Source organism: Coregonus lavaretus (assembly GCF_964263955.1).
Source record: "Coregonus lavaretus genome assembly, chromosome: 40".
Lineage (NCBI taxonomy): Eukaryota > Metazoa > Chordata > Actinopteri > Salmoniformes > Salmonidae > Coregonus > Coregonus lavaretus.
In genome coordinates this window covers 474,384-492,093 of record NC_140027.1, presented here as the reverse complement: position 1 = coordinate 492,093, position 17,710 = coordinate 474,384, and the positions used below count along the sequence as shown (strand labels likewise).

Below are 17,710 nucleotides of genomic sequence, written 5' to 3'. Positions count from 1 at the left end.
AGTGTGGAGGGGCACATGTTTACGGTGAATGTGGAAGCAATGTGAAGGTTAAGTGCTGTAATTGTGGGGGAGAACACAGTGCAGCATTTGGTGGATGCCAGGTACAGAGAGAGGCTAGAGAGGCTCAGAGATATAGGATCAGTCATGATGTATCTTATGCAGAGGCCGTAAAACAGATTGGTAGAACTACAGTGCGGACTGATGGAGCTTACATAGATGTACCTGTAATAAGTGGACCTACTGTCGGGGGTGGTGCTTCTGCTGGTCCTGGCATGGTTTCGAGGACTGTTCAGAAATCTTGTGCTCATGAATGTGCGGTGTCAAAGGACGCTTTGATAATGAATCAAGTTGACTTCATGGCTTTTATTGGCAAGGTTATCAATACGACTCAGGTTGTGGAAAGCAGAAATGCCAGGTTAAAGAGATATTGGGGTAACAGATGTTACTGTTGAAATGGTTGTTGACATGCTGAACAATCCTAAGGGTGGAGTGTTTCAGCATGATATAGATAAAGTTTAATGGGGTTGGGTATGGTTGATTTTCAAGGCAGTACAGAATTGGGCAGATCATGATTGATCGTACATTCCAGCACAGTAGGTGGCGGCATGCTCTTAAACGATTGTTTGCGGACCGCCATAATATCATAGAAAAAGAGGAAGAAGAAGAAAAGGAAGAGGAGGAAGAAGATAAAGACGGAACCACTCACCCCTAGCGCTTTCTCGAAAACGTGAATTTATCGAGACGAATTGGTAAAATAGAATAAGGGAGAAAAGCAAGTAAGTATAGAACTATGGAATTGCATTAGTTCGGTGTTGTTTTTGTAATTTATAGCAAAGAAACGTGGAATGTGATGAATGCTAGCCTGTACATTATCGTAGCCATTTACTGTAGCTTTTAGCTATGTAGTGTAGCTACGTTGGTAGAGCATGGCGCTTGCAACGCCAGGGTTGTGGGTTCGATTCCCACGGGGGGCCAGTATGGAAATGTATGCACTCACTAACTGTAAGTCGCTCTGGATAAGAGCGTCTGCTAAATGACTAAAATGTCAAATGTAGTCCGCTAGCCCAGACTGATTCCTAATAGGACCCGGAATCAAGCTGATGAAGCAGATTCAGTGTTTTGTCAACTAGTTAGCTACATAGGCCACATCGATCATGTTTACATTCCTAAAGATCGCAAATTATTTGGTCAGTCTCCAAACTTGGCTAGCTCAGTGGCCTTGTGGTTAGGGTCTGCCCTGAGATTGGAAGGTTGTGAGTTCAATCCCTGGCCGAGTCATACCAAAGACTGTAAACATGGGACTTGATGCATCTCTGCTTGGCACTCAGCATTAAGGCGATAGATTGGGGGTAAGGCCCTGCGATAGACTAGCGTCCTGTCCAGGGGGTGTACTTGCTAAATAGCCTCACGGGGGGGCAGTATGAAAAATGTACGCACTCACTCATTGTAAGTCGCTCTGGATAAGAGCGTCTGCTAAATGACAAAAAATAAATAAAAATTAAGCTGCCTCGTTCTACAGAAACAGTAGATAGGGCAGGAGCCTATGAGCCGTTCCGGCTCGCACAAGCCAAGGCACTTACTAACTTGGCTAGCTACCTAGCTGATGTTTACATGACTAAAACAATGGATAGCCAGCTACAATGGCTAGCTAGCAAAGACTGTTGCCTTAATTTCACAAGGTTAGCCTATTTTAAAGTAATAATCTTCAAAATCAAGGTTTAAAAGCACCAATGATGAGCAAGCCTGGGTACCATCATGCCACTCCTTGTCATGCAAAACTGTTTGGCATATGTCACGGAGTACAAGGAGTGTAATGTTAACACAAACAGATACCCAGGCTACCAATGAGAAGCTGAGGTGGAAATATTAGCAATAATCATTTGTGGTTTAACATGTTAATGAATAATTTCCCATATGAGAGGCAGTGCAATTTTAAGGAGTAATGGCAGTACATCACTGATATAGTGTACCTATATGCACACAGTACCAATATTGCTAATCACAATATTCTTTGTGTTTACAGGTCAATGGTTGGTTGGTAGTGGGACCTCCTTGCAGCCTTTATCACGTGAGGGACCAGCTAGCCTGCCTTACTACATTCTACACAGATTCTGTCTCTGGAGAAATTGGAGGGACACAAACGTTGGTAGTAACAGATCCACCTCCTCTGAATCCAGGGAAATGTTTTCCCCTGGGAAAAAAAAACGGTTGACTGAGCAAAGGTAAGATGATCACATTCACCACACAGTAAGAACAGATGACCAGATCAAAATGAGTCTATGGAAAATGAATGTGTCATTTGGAATACACAGTAGGGCATGTTCATTGAAGTGTTAGTATTTCATATTGCACAGAGACCTGCCCTATAGAAAATAAGAAATACTTTTATTTGCCAATTTGACAGGAAAGCCTCTGCCTCCCATGTGGGGGAACTCCGCAATAAGTTAAAAGCCATCCTGAAGAAAAAGTATCAAAGTCCGCCAGGGGGGGAGACTGAGCATCCATTTTATATACATTGCGATCTCCACTATCAAGCTGGTGAAAGTAGCAAGGGGAACCAACATGAGTATATTTTAACTGAGCCAGGCTACAGGAGAAGACACCAAGGAACATGCTCATCCCTAAACTCAGGAGTCGATGAGCCTATCAGAACAGCTCTGACAAAGGGCGTCTCTGGTATTGGCAAAACTAGCCAGGTGCGTCAGATCATTCTTAACTGGGCAGAGGGAAAAGGAAACCAGGAAGTCCATCTCATATTTCCCCTTCCTTTCCGGGAGCTGAATTTGCTGAAGGAGAGACTGAGTCTGATTGAACTTCTTTACGAGTTTTTCCCAGAATTGAAAGAACCTGGAATTTCCAACTTGGAGAACTGCAGAGTTGTGTTCTTCCTTGACGGTCTGGATGAATTCCGTCGTCCTCTCGACTTCAAGAACAGCCTGATGGTGACCGATGTCACAGAGGCTTCCTCCGTGCCGGCACTGCTGACAAACCTCATTATTGGTAATCTTCTTCCCTCCGCCGCTCACATATGGATTACCTCCAGACCTGCGGCAGTCAGTCGCATCCCTCTTCAATACATTGACAGAGTGTCAGAAATCGAAGGCTTCACCGACTCACAGAAAGAGGAGTTCTTCAGGAGAGCAATCAATGACAAGAACCAGGCTAAAGCTGTTATCACCTACTTGAAGAACTCGAAGGGCCTCTACGACTTGTGCCAGATACCTTTTATCTGTTCGATCTCAGCGTCCATACTCGAGAAACAGACATATGTACCCGACAAAACATGCGAACCTGTCGCACTAACTCCATTATTCAACGACCTACTCATCCTGTTACAAATGGAGCGCCGCAATGTAAAGATGGTTGATGAATTGGGGGATCTAGCCTTTAAGCAATTGGTGAAAGGCAACACAGTTTTCTACGAGGAAGACCTACGAGAGTGCAACATTGATGTCCAAGTGGCAGCCATGTACGCAAAAGTGAACATACCCATCTTCAGGGAGGATATTGGGCTGCACCAAAAGAAGATGTACTACTTTGGGCATACTACCATCCAGGAGTTCTTCGCCGCAATGCGGTTTCTTCAATCTGTTGGCAGCCAAGATGAAAACCGTGCTGACGAACGGAAAACCAAGATCGAGAGAACTCTCTGGTTTTTTGGAGATGCCACCCAACTCAAGAGTGCGGTGGACATGACTTTGCGGAGCAAGACCGGACATATGGACCTCTTCCTTCGCTTCCTCCTCGGCATTGCGCAGAACTTTAACCAGATGTTCTCAGAGGCTGGTTTCACCTCGTCTACTGCCCTTCCGGAAATGTTAGAGTACATCAAGAAGAAGGTCATGGAGAATCCCTCTTCACCGAGGACCCTCAACTTGCTGAACTGCCTGAGGGAACTGAAAGACTACTCTCTAGAAACTGATGGCATGCGCTTTCTCGAGACGGGAATCCCCCCAGATGCCAAATATCCACCTGCACATTGGTCCGACCTGGCCTCTCTGTTAGTGGCATCGAAGTCTGGGTCGACAGACATGTTTGGGTTGGAAGTAGAGAACAGAGGAGACAAGGAACTTCTGAGGATGCTGCCAGTGATCAAAGCTTCCCAGAGAGTCATGTAAGTACTTGGTCATTTAATAATACCAGCTATTATACAGTGCCCTTCACTAATATTGGCACCCTTATTAAACATGAGCAAAACGGCTGTGAATTTTTTTCTTTATTTATCCTCTTGGCCTTTCATTCAAAAAATGTACAAAAATCTAACCTTTTAATTAATGTAAAATAATTGAAAGAAAAAATATTCTTATCATAAAACAAATATTTCTCTCATATGTGAGCCACAATTATTGGCACCCCTTTATTCAATACTTTGTGCAACATCCCTTTGCCAAGATAACAGCTCTGAGTCTTCTCCTATAATGCGTAATGAGGTTGGAGAACACATGGCAAGGGATCTGAGACCCTTCCTCCATACAGAATCTCTCCAGATCCTTCAGATTCCAAGGTCCAAGCTTGTGGACTCTCTTCTTCAGCTCATCCCACATGTTTTCTATTGGGTTTAGGTCAGGGGACTGGGATGGCCATGGCAAAACCTTGATTCTGTGGTCAGTGAACCATTTTTGTTTTGATTTTGAGGTGTGCTTTGGATCATTGTCCTGCTGGAAGATCCAACCACGGCCCAGTTTAAGCTTCCTAGCAGAGGCAGTCAGGTTTTGATTTAATATCTGCTGGTACTTGGAGTCCATGATACCATGAATCCTAACAAGTTGTCCAGGGCCTTTGGAAGAAAAACAGCCTCACAACATCAAAGATCCACCACCATACTTTTCAGCATGGCCATCTTTCTGTCTATGCCAAACCCACTGGTGTTTGTTTCCAAAAAGCTATATTTTGGTCTCATCTGACCATAGAACCTGGTCCCATTCAAAGATCCAGTTACGTTTGGCAAACTGTAGGCGCTTGAGTTTGCTGTTTGATGACAGCAAAGGCTTTTTTTATGGCAACCCTCCCGAACAACTTGTGGTTATATAGGTGTGGCGTCTGATCGTAGTTTTGGAGACTTTCTGACCCCAAGACCCAACTAACGTCTGCAATCCTCCAGTTGTGATCCTTGGATATTTTTTGGCCACTCTAACCCTCCTCCTCACTGCATGGGGGCAATATAGACACACGTCCTCTTCCAGGCCAATTGTTAACATCTCCAGTTGCTTTACATCAACAATCCCGTCTGGATTACTGCAACTCGCTGTTGGCTGGGCTCCCTGCCTGTGCCATTAAACCCCTACAACTCATCCAGAATGCCGCAGCCCGTCTGGTGTTCAACCTTCCCAAGTTCTCTCACGTCACCCCGCTCCTCCGCACACTCCACTGGCTTCCAGTTGAAGCTCGCATCTGTTACAAGACCATGGTGCTTGCCTATGGAGCTGTGAGGGGATCGGCACCTCTGTACCTTCAGGCTCTGATCAGTCCCTACATCCAAACGAGGGCATTGCGTTCATCCACCTCTGGCCTGCTGGCTCCCCTTCCTCTGCGGAAGCATAGTTCCCGCTCAGCCCAGTCAAAACTGTTCGCTACTCTGGCACCCCAATGGTGGAACAAGCTCCCTCATGACGCCAGGACAGCGGAGTCACTCACCACCTTCCGGAGACATTTGAAACCCCACCTCTTTAAGGAATACCTGGGATAGGATAAAGTAATCCTTCTACCCCCCCCTAAAATAAAAAATAAATAAAAAAATAGATATTGTAAAGTGGTTATCCCACTGGCTATAGGGTGAATGCACCTATTTGTAAGTCGCTCTGGATAAGAGCGTCTGCTAAATGACGTAAATGTAATGTAAATGTCTTTAAACTTCTTAATTATTGCCCTGATAGAGGAATTGGCATTTTCAACTGTTGAGCTATTTTCTTATAGCCATTTCCTGATTTGTGCAGCTCAACAACCTTTTGTTGCACATCATTACTGTGTTCTCGGGTCTTTCCCATAGTGATGGATGACTATGGGAACTTGAGCTGTGTGTCACCTCATATTTATACCCCAGTGAAACAGGAAGTCATGGCTTACCACTTAAGTGTTCCTAATCACTCAGGTGAATTTAGCGTAAAATATGAATGGGAATATACTTCAGTTAGATTTTTTCACAGCCCGTTTTGCTCATATTTACCAAGGGTGCCAATATTCGTGGAGGGCACTGTATATCGATATGAAATGTCCGTAACGCACAAGATAATTGTCATCAAAATGATGTAATTCAAGTTTGTTGGGCTCGTCTTACAGTTTTGGTGGTTCAAGTGGCTACTAGTATGACTTCTAATGTTCTTTTTGATTCCTTAAACCCTCCCCACCAGGCTGTCATATCACAACCTGACTGAGAAATCCTGTGAATGTCTGGCCTCGGCGCTCACCTCAAAGGTGTCCAATCTGAAAGCTCTGGACCTGAGTTTCAACACGCTGAAGGACTCAGGAGTGCAGCTACTGGCGGCCGGCCTGGCCAAGCCACACTGCCGACTGGAGAGACTGAAACTGTCCGGCTGCAGGGTGAAACAGGATGGCTTTGCCGCTCTGGCCAAAGCTCTCAAATCCAACCCCTCGCACCTGCGAAAGCTGGATCTGAGCGGCAACGAACCGGGAGAATCGGGGGTGTTTCATCTCATTGACGGACTAAAGGTTGTTAAGTGCGAACTGCAGATCCTGAAGTGAGTATTGAATCAATGAGTATTAAATAAATGTCCACAACCTGTTGTTCTGATTATGTGTAGGCTTGCTTTACCCCCACTTGTAATATCCTTCGGTAAGGAAATACAGTTGTTGTCTTCTAATTTTATTTTAATCTTTATTAGGCTTTCAAATTGTAAGCTGGGCCTGGAGCTGTGCCAGGCTCTGGCAGTGTTGCTGATCGACAACCCCAGACACCTGAGAGAGCTGGACATCAGTCTGAACAACCTGGGAGACAGGGGGGTGGAGCTGCTCATGGATTTACTGAAGTTGACCCAGATTTACAAATTAGAGTGGGTACCAATAAGGGACTGAATGTGTATTGCGACCACACACTGAATCAGAAGTCGAATATTCACTGTAATAAATGAACCATCTCCTTTCAACCAGGTTGTACTGTTGTCAGCTCACTGAGAAATGCTGTAAGCACATGTCTGGATGTCTGGTGAACATCCCCAGTCTGAGGGAGCTCAACCTGAGCAACAACAACCTGAAGGACGAGGGGGTCAAGATGCTCTGCAACGCCTTCGGACTGCCCGGCTGTCAACTGGAGAAACTCAAGTAAGTTAGCTAGCTCACGGAGAGTTGTGCCCAATTCCATGTACACCAGATTAAATCAATTTAGACAATTTTGGCGGGCCAAAACAAATCACTTATGGGCCGAATTTTGCCCGCTGGCCGCCAGTTTGCTTTGCTGGCCATATGAGCTGAATAGCACAACACATTCAAACTTAGCGAATTTGTATATGAAATTTGTATTTTTGCTATCTTATCATTTTCCAAACTCCTTTGATACCATACATGCATATTAAATAATAAAATAATTGATTAATTAATCAATGAATTGACATTGAAGAGTGTTGCCCTTCTTCCGTCTCTTCAGTCTGGCGCGCTGTGGCTTCACGTCTGAAGGCTGTCGTTGGGTGGCTGGAGGGTTCAGTTTTGGCCCCACCTTCCTCAAACAGCTGGATATCAGCAGGAACCACCTGGGTGACTCGGATGTTGCCGCGTTCTTCCTGTTCCTCAAAACGATACGCTTTTCACTGGAGACCCTACGGTGAGTACAGTGATTAGACTGTACAATTGTAGAAGGCCTAACTGTTCACCATTGATTAGTTTAGTTGATAGATATATTTTATAATTGAAATGGCACATCAGTGAACAAAACTACTGAGGATGACTCGCGTGTGTGATTTAAAGGGACAGTACACTCAAATCAAATGAGACTACTTTGGATGTCTAAACATTTAACAATCTTTGATTTTGGACTGTAATGTTGTGTGTATTTGTAGAAAATTTGCTCAAATGTTAAATAGTCTCCCCCCCACACACACACCTAGAGTGAGTGACTGTAAGCTGACAGAGCGATGCTGTCCGGAGCTGGTCGAAGCTCTCAGCTCCAAGCTCACCAACCTGAAAGAGCTGGATCTCTCTAGAAACGAACTGGGAGACAGCGGTGTAAAAACAATCTGCATGGGACTGACCTCAACAACCTGTAAACTGGAGAGACTGTTGTAAGTAACATGTTGACAGTGTTCATACTGTATTATAAGGATATTCACAAAAAAATGCATTTATAATGCCTTGTTGAATGAGGTGAAGTGAATATCCTCTGTCTCTCCCCCCCCCAGTCTGAGATGCTGTGGGATCACAGCAGAGGGCTGCTCCTCCCTAGCCTTAGCCCTGAAGTCCAGCCACTCCAGCATCACAGAGCTAGGCCTGATGGGAAACGACACAGGAGAAGATGGACTGAGAATTCTCTCTGCCATCAGGGACGACCCACGCTACAAACTACAGACTCTAGAGTAAGTACTGGTGCCATGGAAGCTCAGAAAAGTTACCTGTTAATGTTATCATACAAACAGTGTAAAATGTTTTTTTCTTTCTTGAACTTGAAAGATATTCTCTAGATATACTCTAGAGATGCTGCCCTCTTGCTTTAGCTTCTTTGAGAAATGTTACCAATAGGTTTTTGTCTACGTATTCATAATTTGTAGGCCTACATTAGTGCGATGTAATGAGCTTGGCCTACAGGTTTTATTTGTTATTAGTCCATTTGTTAAAGTTATTCTTCTTTCCAGAATAAACGATTGAGAGTGGCTTTGCTCGCTGGAGGTGGTTCTCGGCTCAACCTTTTCCCAAATCTGGAGTGAAGTTACTTAATGAGGAACACTCTGGAGTGAAGATACGAAAAGATTGGCTCACAAGACTCGACACACAGTACTTTCAGGTCAACAGTAGGCACTTGACCTGCTTTGGACCAAATTGACTGATTCACTGACTTTTGAACCCTTTTAAAATACCTTACAGTGTCATGCAGTGAGCTGTATCCTGGCTGCTCACACTTGAACAGAAGGCCAATGATTATTAACCTAGAAACAGATATTGGCTGAAAGTGGCTGAAATGACACACACAGTGTTACTAACTCTGTTCCTCTGGTCTTGCTACATTATCAACCCATTTAGCCTTTGCAGAAGCTTTACAATATGTTTTGCACGTTAATATGTACACCAGAATGTATAGCCTTTGTAACAGGCACCTCTGCTCCTCAAACACACGTGACCGGCCTCTTGAGAACGTTGTCTTAGCCAACTACAGTACGAAATGCTAGCAGTTTGGTGGAGTGAGGTTACGAATCCATTTCAGTCACGCATTCTCTGAGGGAGAAGGATGATGCAGTGTTTTTCATTTTAACACTGGCACATTACCTTGGTTTAGTCTTGTTTTTCAATGTTTTTTATTTCTTTTATTTCTTTTGAAAGTGCGTTTTCATCAAGATGACCAAATGTATCAGAATGTATACAGTAGTACAACTCTGGGTTGATTTACTATTGTTGGGTTCAATGTACATTTTACCCAAATATACCTAGCTACAGTGAGGGGGGGAAAAAAGTATTTGATCCCCTGCTGATTTTGTACGTTTGCCCACTGACAAAGACATGATCAGTCTATACATTTAATGGTAGGTTTATTTGAACAGTGAGAGACAGAATAACAACAAAAAAATCCAGAAGAACGCATGTCAAAAATGTTATAAATTGATTTGCATTTTAATGAGGGAAATAAGTATTTGACCCCTCTGCAAAACCCTTGTTGGCAATCACAGAGGTCAGACGTTTCTTGTAGTTGGCTACCAGGTTTGCACACATCTCAGGAGGGATTTTGTCCCACTCCTCTTTGCAGATCTTCTCCAAGTCATGAAGGTTTCGAGGCTGACGTTTGGCAACTCGAACCTTCAGCTCCCTCCACAGATTTTCTATGGGATTAAGGTCTGGAGACTGGCTAGGCCACTCCAGGACCTTAATGTGCTTCTTCTTGAGCCACTCCTTTGTTGCCTTGGCCGTGTGTTTTGGGTCATTGTCATGCTGGAATACCCATCCACGACCCATTTTCAATGCCCTGGCTGAGGGAAGGAGGTTCTCACCCAAGATTTGACGGTACATGGCCCCGTCCATCGTCCCTTTGATTCGGTGAAGTTGTCCTGTCCCCTTAGCAGAAAAACACCCCCAAAGCATAATGTTTCCACCTCCATGTTTGACGGTGGGGATGGTGTTCTTGGGGTCATAGGCAGCATTCCTCCTCCTCCAAACACGTTGAGTTGATGCCAAAGAGCTCGATTTTGGTCTCATCTGACCACAACACTTTCACCCAGTTCTCCTCTGAATCATTCAGATGTTCATTGGCAAACTTCAGACGGCCCTGTATATATGCTTTCTTGAGCAGGGGGACCTTGCGGAGCTGCAGGATTTCAGTCCTTCACGGCGTAGTGTGTTACCAATTGTTTTCTTGGTGACTATGGTCCCAGCTGCCTTGAGATCATTGACAAGATCCTCCCGTGTAGTTCTGGGCTGATTCCTCACCGTTCTCATGATCATTGCAACGCCACGAGGTGAGATCTTGCATGGAGCCCCAGGCCGAGGGAGATTGACAGTTATTTTGTGTTTCTTCCATTTGCGAATAATCGCACCAACTGTTGTCACCTTCTCACCAAGCTGCTTGGCGATGGTCTTGTAGCCCATTCCAGCCTTGTGTAGGTCTACAATCTTGTCCCCGACGTCCTTGGAGAGCTCTTTGGTCTTGCCATGGTGGAGAGTTTGGAATCTGATTGATTGATTGCTTCTCTTGACAGGTGTCTTTTATACAGTTAACAAACTGAGATTAGGAGCACTCCCTTTAAGAGTGTGCTCCTAATCTCAGCTCGTTACCTGTAAGCTCGTTACCTGTATAAAAGACACCTGGGAGCCAGAAATCTTTCTGATTGAGAGGGGGTCAAATACTTATTTCCCTCATTTAAAATGCAAATCAATTTATAACATTTTTGACATGCGTTTTTCTGGATTTTGTTGTTAATCTGTCTCTCAATGTTCAAATAAACCTACCATTAAAATTATAGACTGATCATTTCTTTGTCAGTGGGCAAACATACAAAATCAGCAGGGGATCAAATGCTTTTTTCCCTCACTGTACCTCCATTGGTAATAATGGTTTTAAAAAACGTACTAATGGGAGGTATAACTACAGAAGCTTTCAAACTTTGGTCATAAGTTTTAGGTCTGGTCTCCAAATGTGTTTGAACCTACTGCAACAGTCTGGTAGATGCTGTATTTCAAGTTAAACAAGTGCCTTTTGAGTTGTGTGATTGTGCGTGACACACAGTTCTCTACTATTTTTCTCCTCTGCTCTTGTAATGTTCTTTCACAAATACCTTGTAGAACACAACAGTTTTTGTTAATAATAATAATATGCCATTTAGCAGACGCTTTTATCCAAAGCGACTTACAGTCATGCGTGCATAATTCTTTTTTGTATGGGTGGTCCCGGGGATCGAACCCACTACCCTAGCGTTACAAGCGCCGTGCTCTACCAGCTGAGCTACAGAGGTTCTGGTCAATGCTATGAACTGAATGTTAATACCAGAACATCTGTTGGAAAATAAATAATATTATTAAAGTCATTGTATTCTATTCCACTCAAAACGAATCTTAACCTAAACTGGTACGTACAGTATGTCTGTTTGAGTGTGCTTGTATGGGTGGTCTGTTTGTGTGTAAATGTATACCAAATTCACAGCTCTGTTTGACAATCATACCTCTCATGTTCACAAATTGTTACAATGTTACACATTAATGACCGTATGGCCTGATTCTCTGATTGTTATGGTACGTCACCACCACCTGGTGGCGAAAAACACGAAATTCTCCACGAGGGGGTTAAACTAATGACGTTTGTGAAGCCAATAGCGGCAGCACCAACTACTGCGTCCCTAATAATAAACCAGACAGCATCTTTTGATCCACGATCACTGGCCGAATTTTGACGAGCGCCTCTATACAAACTCAGGTATGATACCATTTTAGCTAACAACAAGCTAAAGTATTTACAAACCGTGGTCTGCATTTTTAAATGTGTGCTGTGAAATTATGTTCCGACAAGGTCGGTATAACGCTGGATGTAATAGTGTTATGCAAGGCTTGGATATATTGCAGTCTCCATGTGGAAATTACAATAACAACGCGGCTGACACTTTTAGCAAAATAATGAGGTTGTTCGCGAATGTAACATGGCGCCGTTTAATACCTCCCTCAGGTATATCTTTTATCAACCGACGCTGTAGCCTTATGTTTGGATAACGCGAAATAGTTACCAAGACAGCAAGATGCATGCATGACACTGGCGTCATTAATCGCAAAACTAAGGCAGTAGTCTGTTAATAGCCTACCTATTGCTGTCCCGCAATGTCTTTCATTGCTTCATAGGAGCAAATAAACATGTAATATAATGGTCACAATACCATTATTTTGTCAAGTTTTTACAACTACATAAAATGTTCATTGTGTGTTTACATGGTATTTCTTTGATATCTTGTTAATAGCCATGTTATGTAAAAAAAAAAACTTTATTTCAGTGTCAATTGTAGCAGGTGTTTAGGGGAGTGTATGAGGAGGGAGGGAGGGGTTACCTAGGTAAAATTGCAAATGGCACCCTATTCCTTATAGGCTATAGTGCACTATTCCCTGTATAGAGCCCAGTATACTAAATATGGAATGTAACCTTGATGTATATTGATTGATTGACTGGCTATTGTTTCTATGACTGTCTCTTGAAATATTAAACGGTCCAAATACTGTTTGCACCCACCAGTATCCAGTGTCATCATGAACATGGCAGGGCAGGCTTTGAGAACCAGGAAGGAGAATAACAGCTATGTTGTTGAGAAATAGCTGCTTTTCTTTCACTTGTTCATTCTTTCAGATGACTTCGCTCTCAAAATGGTGGCAAGCCACTCAGTGAAACGTTAGACACATTGTCAGGGAAGGGAATAGAGATAAGGGGTGTGAATGGTTCTCTGACTGAAATGATGATGTGTGAGGGAGAAGAGGTGTGTGTGTGTAATGCAATAGTCTACAAACTGTTGTGAGCTTTCTTTGTTGCTTACAGACTTATCAACAAAACAAAGCATTGCAAAGGGAGACTGGACTCCGTCACTAGTATTCATCAATTTCACAAATGTTTCTCTTCTTATAATAATAATAATAATAATAATAATATGCCATTTAGCAGACGCTTTTATCCAAAGCGACTTACAGTCATGCGTGCATACATTTTTGTGTATTGGTGGTCCCGGGGATCGAACCCACTACCTTGGCGTTACAAGCGCCGTGCTCTACCAGCTGAGCTACAGAGGACCACAGTTCTTAATACCTCCTAAAATGTAATACATTTTGCTCAGTTAATGACATTAATTCCTAATAACTTGCAACAGTCTACTCCAGCGTCTTCCTGAGTGAACAGCTATGGGCAAGGAGAAGCTTCACATCAACATCGTGGTGATCGGCCATGTGGACTCAGGCAAGTCGACCACCACAGGCCACCTCATCTACAAGTGTGGGGGCATCGATAAGAGGACCATCGAGAAGTTTGAGAAGGAGGCCGCTGAGGTATGGAGGTGGCCAGACACAAGTAGCTTATCGAAACCACGCTTTCTGGTGGGAATGTATTTAAGGTCTATCCTGTTGTTATGCAGGATCGATGAAGTTGGAGTCTATTGTCAAACCTTACGCCAAGCTCTGTATTTCAGGGATATGGTATGATTCCACTTTGAATCCATACCATTGAACTGAGCATTGACTTATTTATCTCTCCATCTCTCTCTCGATTTTGTTCAACATAAAGTTAAAAGAGACAAACAAACGGCACTGACTTTTGACATTAATTTGGTCTCTCTTTAGATGGGGAAGGGCTCGTTTAAATATGCCTGGGTGCTGGACAAGCTGAAGGCAGAGAGGGAGCGAGGCATCACCATCGACATCTCCCTGTGGAAGTTTGAGACTAGCAAGTACTACGTCACCATCATCGACGCCCCGGGACACAGGGACTTCATCAAGAACATGATCACTGGCACCTCTCAGGTATGGGCTGCAGACACTACCGTATCCAGCTGTCACTAAACATGGACCCTGACTAAAAGTTTAGCCATGGGCCTTTTTATTTGGTACATATGGGCCCCAAAACTAGAAGAAAGAAGAGCATGAATCATATTAAACATGTCTTCTTTACTCTTAGAAAACAAAACCTTTGACCAGGATTACGTTGGCTACTCTGAAAATCAAACCGTTATTCCCGGAATCCATAAATGGCACCATTACATTTTGTTATTATGTTTACTAGAAGAAATTGCTTATTATTTCATGTAACACTTTATGCTTTCAAAAATCTTTCAAATGCAAACAAAATTAAACGTCATGGTCGCTCCCTGTCTCCTTCTCGCCACAGGCGGACTGTGCCGTGCTCATCGTGGCGGCGGGCGTGGGCGAGTTCGAGGCGGGCATCTCCAAGAATGGGCAAACCCGCGAGCACGCCCTTCTGGCCTACACCCTAGGGGTCAAGCAACTGATCGTAGGCGTCAACAAGATGGACTCCACCGAGCCCAACTACAGCCAGAAACGCTATGAGGAGATTGTGAAGGAAGTCAGCACCTATATTAAGAAGATTGGTTACAACCCAGATACGGTGGCCTTCGTTCCCATCTCTGGCTGGAATGGGGACAATATGCTGGAGGCTAGCCCTAACGTTAGTATTCTTCTTCTACTTATCTTTTTCCAAGGCAGGGTGACACTTTATATTCCTAGGACGCCACCTTATTACACAATAGAGTTGCAGATGCAGTCGTGCACACCGCCACTGAATTACACTGCCCAATTAGTATAACTACAATTGGATGAAAAGGTTAGTTTTACAAGGTGTGTTAATGCATATTACTTATGTAGGCCATAACGCTTAAGTTATGCTTGTTCCTAATATTTTGTCTGTTCCCTGTAGATGACATGGTTCAAAGGGTGGAAGATCACCCGTAAAGACGGCAACGCCTCTGGAACCACCCTGCTGGAGGCCCTGGACGCCATCCAGCCCCCCTCCCGCCCCACAGACAAACCCCTCCGCCTGCCACTACAGGACGTCTACAAGATAGGAGGTGAGGCCCTGGGAGGTGGAGATCACCTTACTGAGGAGGAGCTTGTGGGCCCCCCTGCCTTGCGGGGAGGGGCTACGCCAGTGGCTTTGGGTCAATTCCATTTAAATGGTCAATTTGGCTAGTGTGGTGCAATGAAAGCCAAAGGGTTTTGAGTTGTTTTTCAGCTCTTACATTAATTTTATTTTGATGTTATACTTTGCACTCAGGCTGGGATTCAATTACATTTACATTTTAGTCATTTAGCAGACGCTCTTATCCAGAGCGACTTACAGTTAGTGAATACCAATTTTTTACATTTTTTATTTAAATTTTTACATTTTATTTATACTGGCCCCCCATTGGAATCGAACCCACAACCCTGGCGTTGCAAACGCCATGCTCTATCAACTGAGCTACATCCCTGCCGGCCATTCCCTCCCCTACCCTGGACGACGCTGGGCCAATTGTGCGCCGCCCATGAGTCTCCCGGTCGCGGCCGGCTGCGACAGAGCCTGGATTCGAACCAGGATCTCTAGTGGCACAGTTAGCACTGCGATGCAGTGCCTTAGACCACTGCGCCACTCAGAAGTGGGCTGTGTTCGATCCGCAATCTAGCACGCTTGACATTTTACGGGAATTTACAATTAAGCTGATATCTGCAGCGTTTACCTTGAATGCGATCTCTGCGAACGCGGTAACATTTCCATTAAAAGCTACAATGTCTACAAGTGCAATCGGATTGAATCCTGGCCTCAGAGACTTGAAAGATTGCCTAAAACCTTTCATGCCTCTCACCTCCCTCTCTCCCAGGTATTGGTACGGTCCCGGTGGGGCGGGTGGAGACGGGCATGATCAAGCCAGGCATGGTGGTGACCTTTGCCCCCGTCAACGTGACCACAGAGGTCAAGTCAGTGGAGATGCACCACGAGGCGCTGACCGAGGCCATGCCCGGAGACAACGTGGGCTTTAACGTCAAGAACGTGTCGGTAAAAGACATACGGCGAGGGAACGTGGCTGGAGACAGCAAGAACGACCCGCCGATGGAGGCGGCCAACTTCACTGCACAGGTCTGGATAGGAGAGTTAGCTGTGGAGAACATTGTGTGTCTGGATTGAAACGAGTCATACAGACACCAATTAACATGCTGTTTTTGTGTGTGTCATGAACACCATTCACCACACTTTTTAAGAAGGAACAAATAGCATAGAGTCACAGAAGAAAAATGACAAGTGTGTGTTTCCTCCCTCCTCCCCCAGGTCATCATCCTGAACCACCCAGGTCAGATCAGTGCCGGCTACGCCCCTGTGCTGGACTGCCACACGGCCCACATCGCCTGTAAGTTCGCTGAGCTGAAGGAGAAGATTGACCGGCGCTCGGGCAAGAAGCTGGAGGACAACCCCAAGGCCCTGAAGTCTGGCGACGCTGCCATCGTTGACATGGTCCCCGGGAAGCCCATGTGTGTGGAGAGCTTCTCTGAGTACCCACCTCTTGGTAAGTGATGTGTGTGTGCCCTCAACCCAGACCCCTATTGGGGGACAGATGACATGTACCTTTGTCATATCGATATTACAGAACATGCTCTGTTCATGAGATAAGTTATCCCGTCCTTCTTCAGTCTTGGTGCTCCTTGTCTAGAACTAATCACATTTTCCATTTAGTGAAGTTGGGGCTGTTTTCAAAGTGCTACAGTTGATCACAAATGTCATTGTATCATGTGTTATAAAGCCTGCAATAGACTGAAATACGTTTATAATAAAGTCATTACAAATATGACTTACATTTGATCATTCTCTCCATCCTCCCAGGGCGCTTTGCGGTGCGTGACATGCGTCAGACGGTGGCGGTGGGCGTGATCAAGGCAGTGGAGAAGAAGGCTCCGTCCACGGGCAAGGTCACCAAGTCGGCCCAGAAGGCCCAGAAGGTCAAATGAACGTTGTGTTGGGCTTGCAACGTTAGCGTCCGCCACCGTAAAACCAACTCCCCCATTACCCCCACACCTCTCCTACACACCATAGTCAAAGTCTGGTCCATGCTCACGATGCATCGCAAGAGCAGACGGAGGAAAAAAAATCATACGGTATATTCTTTAAGGAAGTGTTCTGTTTTATATATGTTTTGGTCTGTTTGTTTGACTCTGTTTGTGGTTAGGATACACTGAGTGGAAGACGATTTAAATATCTCCTCTAGATGTGTGCTATTGTAGTCAGTTAAACCTCAATAATTGTATTGATAGTGTTGGTTTGCATTAAACTAGCTGCTAGTTAATGTTATTAAAATGTACAACATTTTTTAAGTTGATAAATGTTGAAATGGTGTTGTGTTCCAGCTTCCAAAGATATGTGTTCTAGCCTGTGTTCCTATGGCTGCTTGCATGTTCCCGATACATTTTCAAAAAGATATCAGATGTTAACATATTATAGCACCTTGCTTGGCTTAAAAGCTCCCTTGCACTGTTCAAACTTTATCGATACTGTGTCCTCTACACCTTATTGTATGCAACCTGTAAGCTTGATCTAAATCAAAGACATTAAAAAGTCTTCAAACTT

The 17,710-nt window shown here is 44.3% G+C and overlaps 2 protein-coding genes across 3 annotated transcripts; both read left to right on the top strand.

Annotated features, from left to right (window-relative positions):
• Window positions 1-688: 688 nt before the first annotated feature.
• On the top strand, window positions 689-9,961 carry LOC311113252 (NACHT, LRR and PYD domains-containing protein 12-like; the record flags this gene model as incomplete). Of its 2 annotated transcripts, XM_084156459.1 has the most annotated exons (10): window positions 689-776; window positions 2,024-2,222; window positions 2,405-4,114; window positions 6,348-6,695; window positions 6,840-7,007; window positions 7,105-7,275; window positions 7,598-7,771; window positions 8,055-8,228; window positions 8,346-8,519; window positions 8,796-9,961. In XM_084156459.1, the coding sequence occupies exons 2-10, from the start codon at window positions 2,182-2,184 to the stop codon at window positions 8,806-8,808; spliced, it is 2,973 nt and encodes a 990-aa protein (XP_084012585.1). In that variant the 5' UTR covers window positions 689-776; window positions 2,024-2,181. The 2 variants fall into 2 exon arrangements, with proteins under 2 accessions (XP_084012585.1, XP_084012586.1); XM_084156460.1 differs by lacking the exon at window positions 8,796-9,961 and having other exon boundaries at window positions 8,346-8,523.
• Window positions 9,962-13,478: 3,517 nt separating this feature from the next.
• On the top strand, window positions 13,479-17,710 carry LOC311113424 (elongation factor 1-alpha 1). Its single transcript, XM_084156635.1, has 7 exons — window positions 13,479-13,653; window positions 13,945-14,124; window positions 14,489-14,785; window positions 15,035-15,185; window positions 15,975-16,231; window positions 16,421-16,655; window positions 16,970-17,710. The coding sequence occupies exons 1-7, from the start codon at window positions 13,510-13,512 to the stop codon at window positions 17,092-17,094; spliced, it is 1,389 nt and encodes a 462-aa protein (XP_084012761.1). The 5' UTR covers window positions 13,479-13,509; the 3' UTR covers window positions 17,095-17,710.

Bases quoted from the DNA above. Each gene is read 5' to 3' on its own strand.
- LOC311113424 (XM_084156635.1), top strand. From the start codon at position 13,510: ATGGGCAAGGAGAAGCTTCACATCAACATCGTGGTGATCGGCCATGTG. The intron at 15,186-15,974 runs GTGAGGCCCTGG...CCTCTCTCCCAG, and splicing joins GGACGTCTACAAGATAGGAG to GTATTGGTACGGTCCCGGTG. The intron at 16,656-16,969 runs GTAAGTGATGTG...CCATCCTCCCAG, and splicing joins CTCTGAGTACCCACCTCTTG to GGCGCTTTGCGGTGCGTGAC.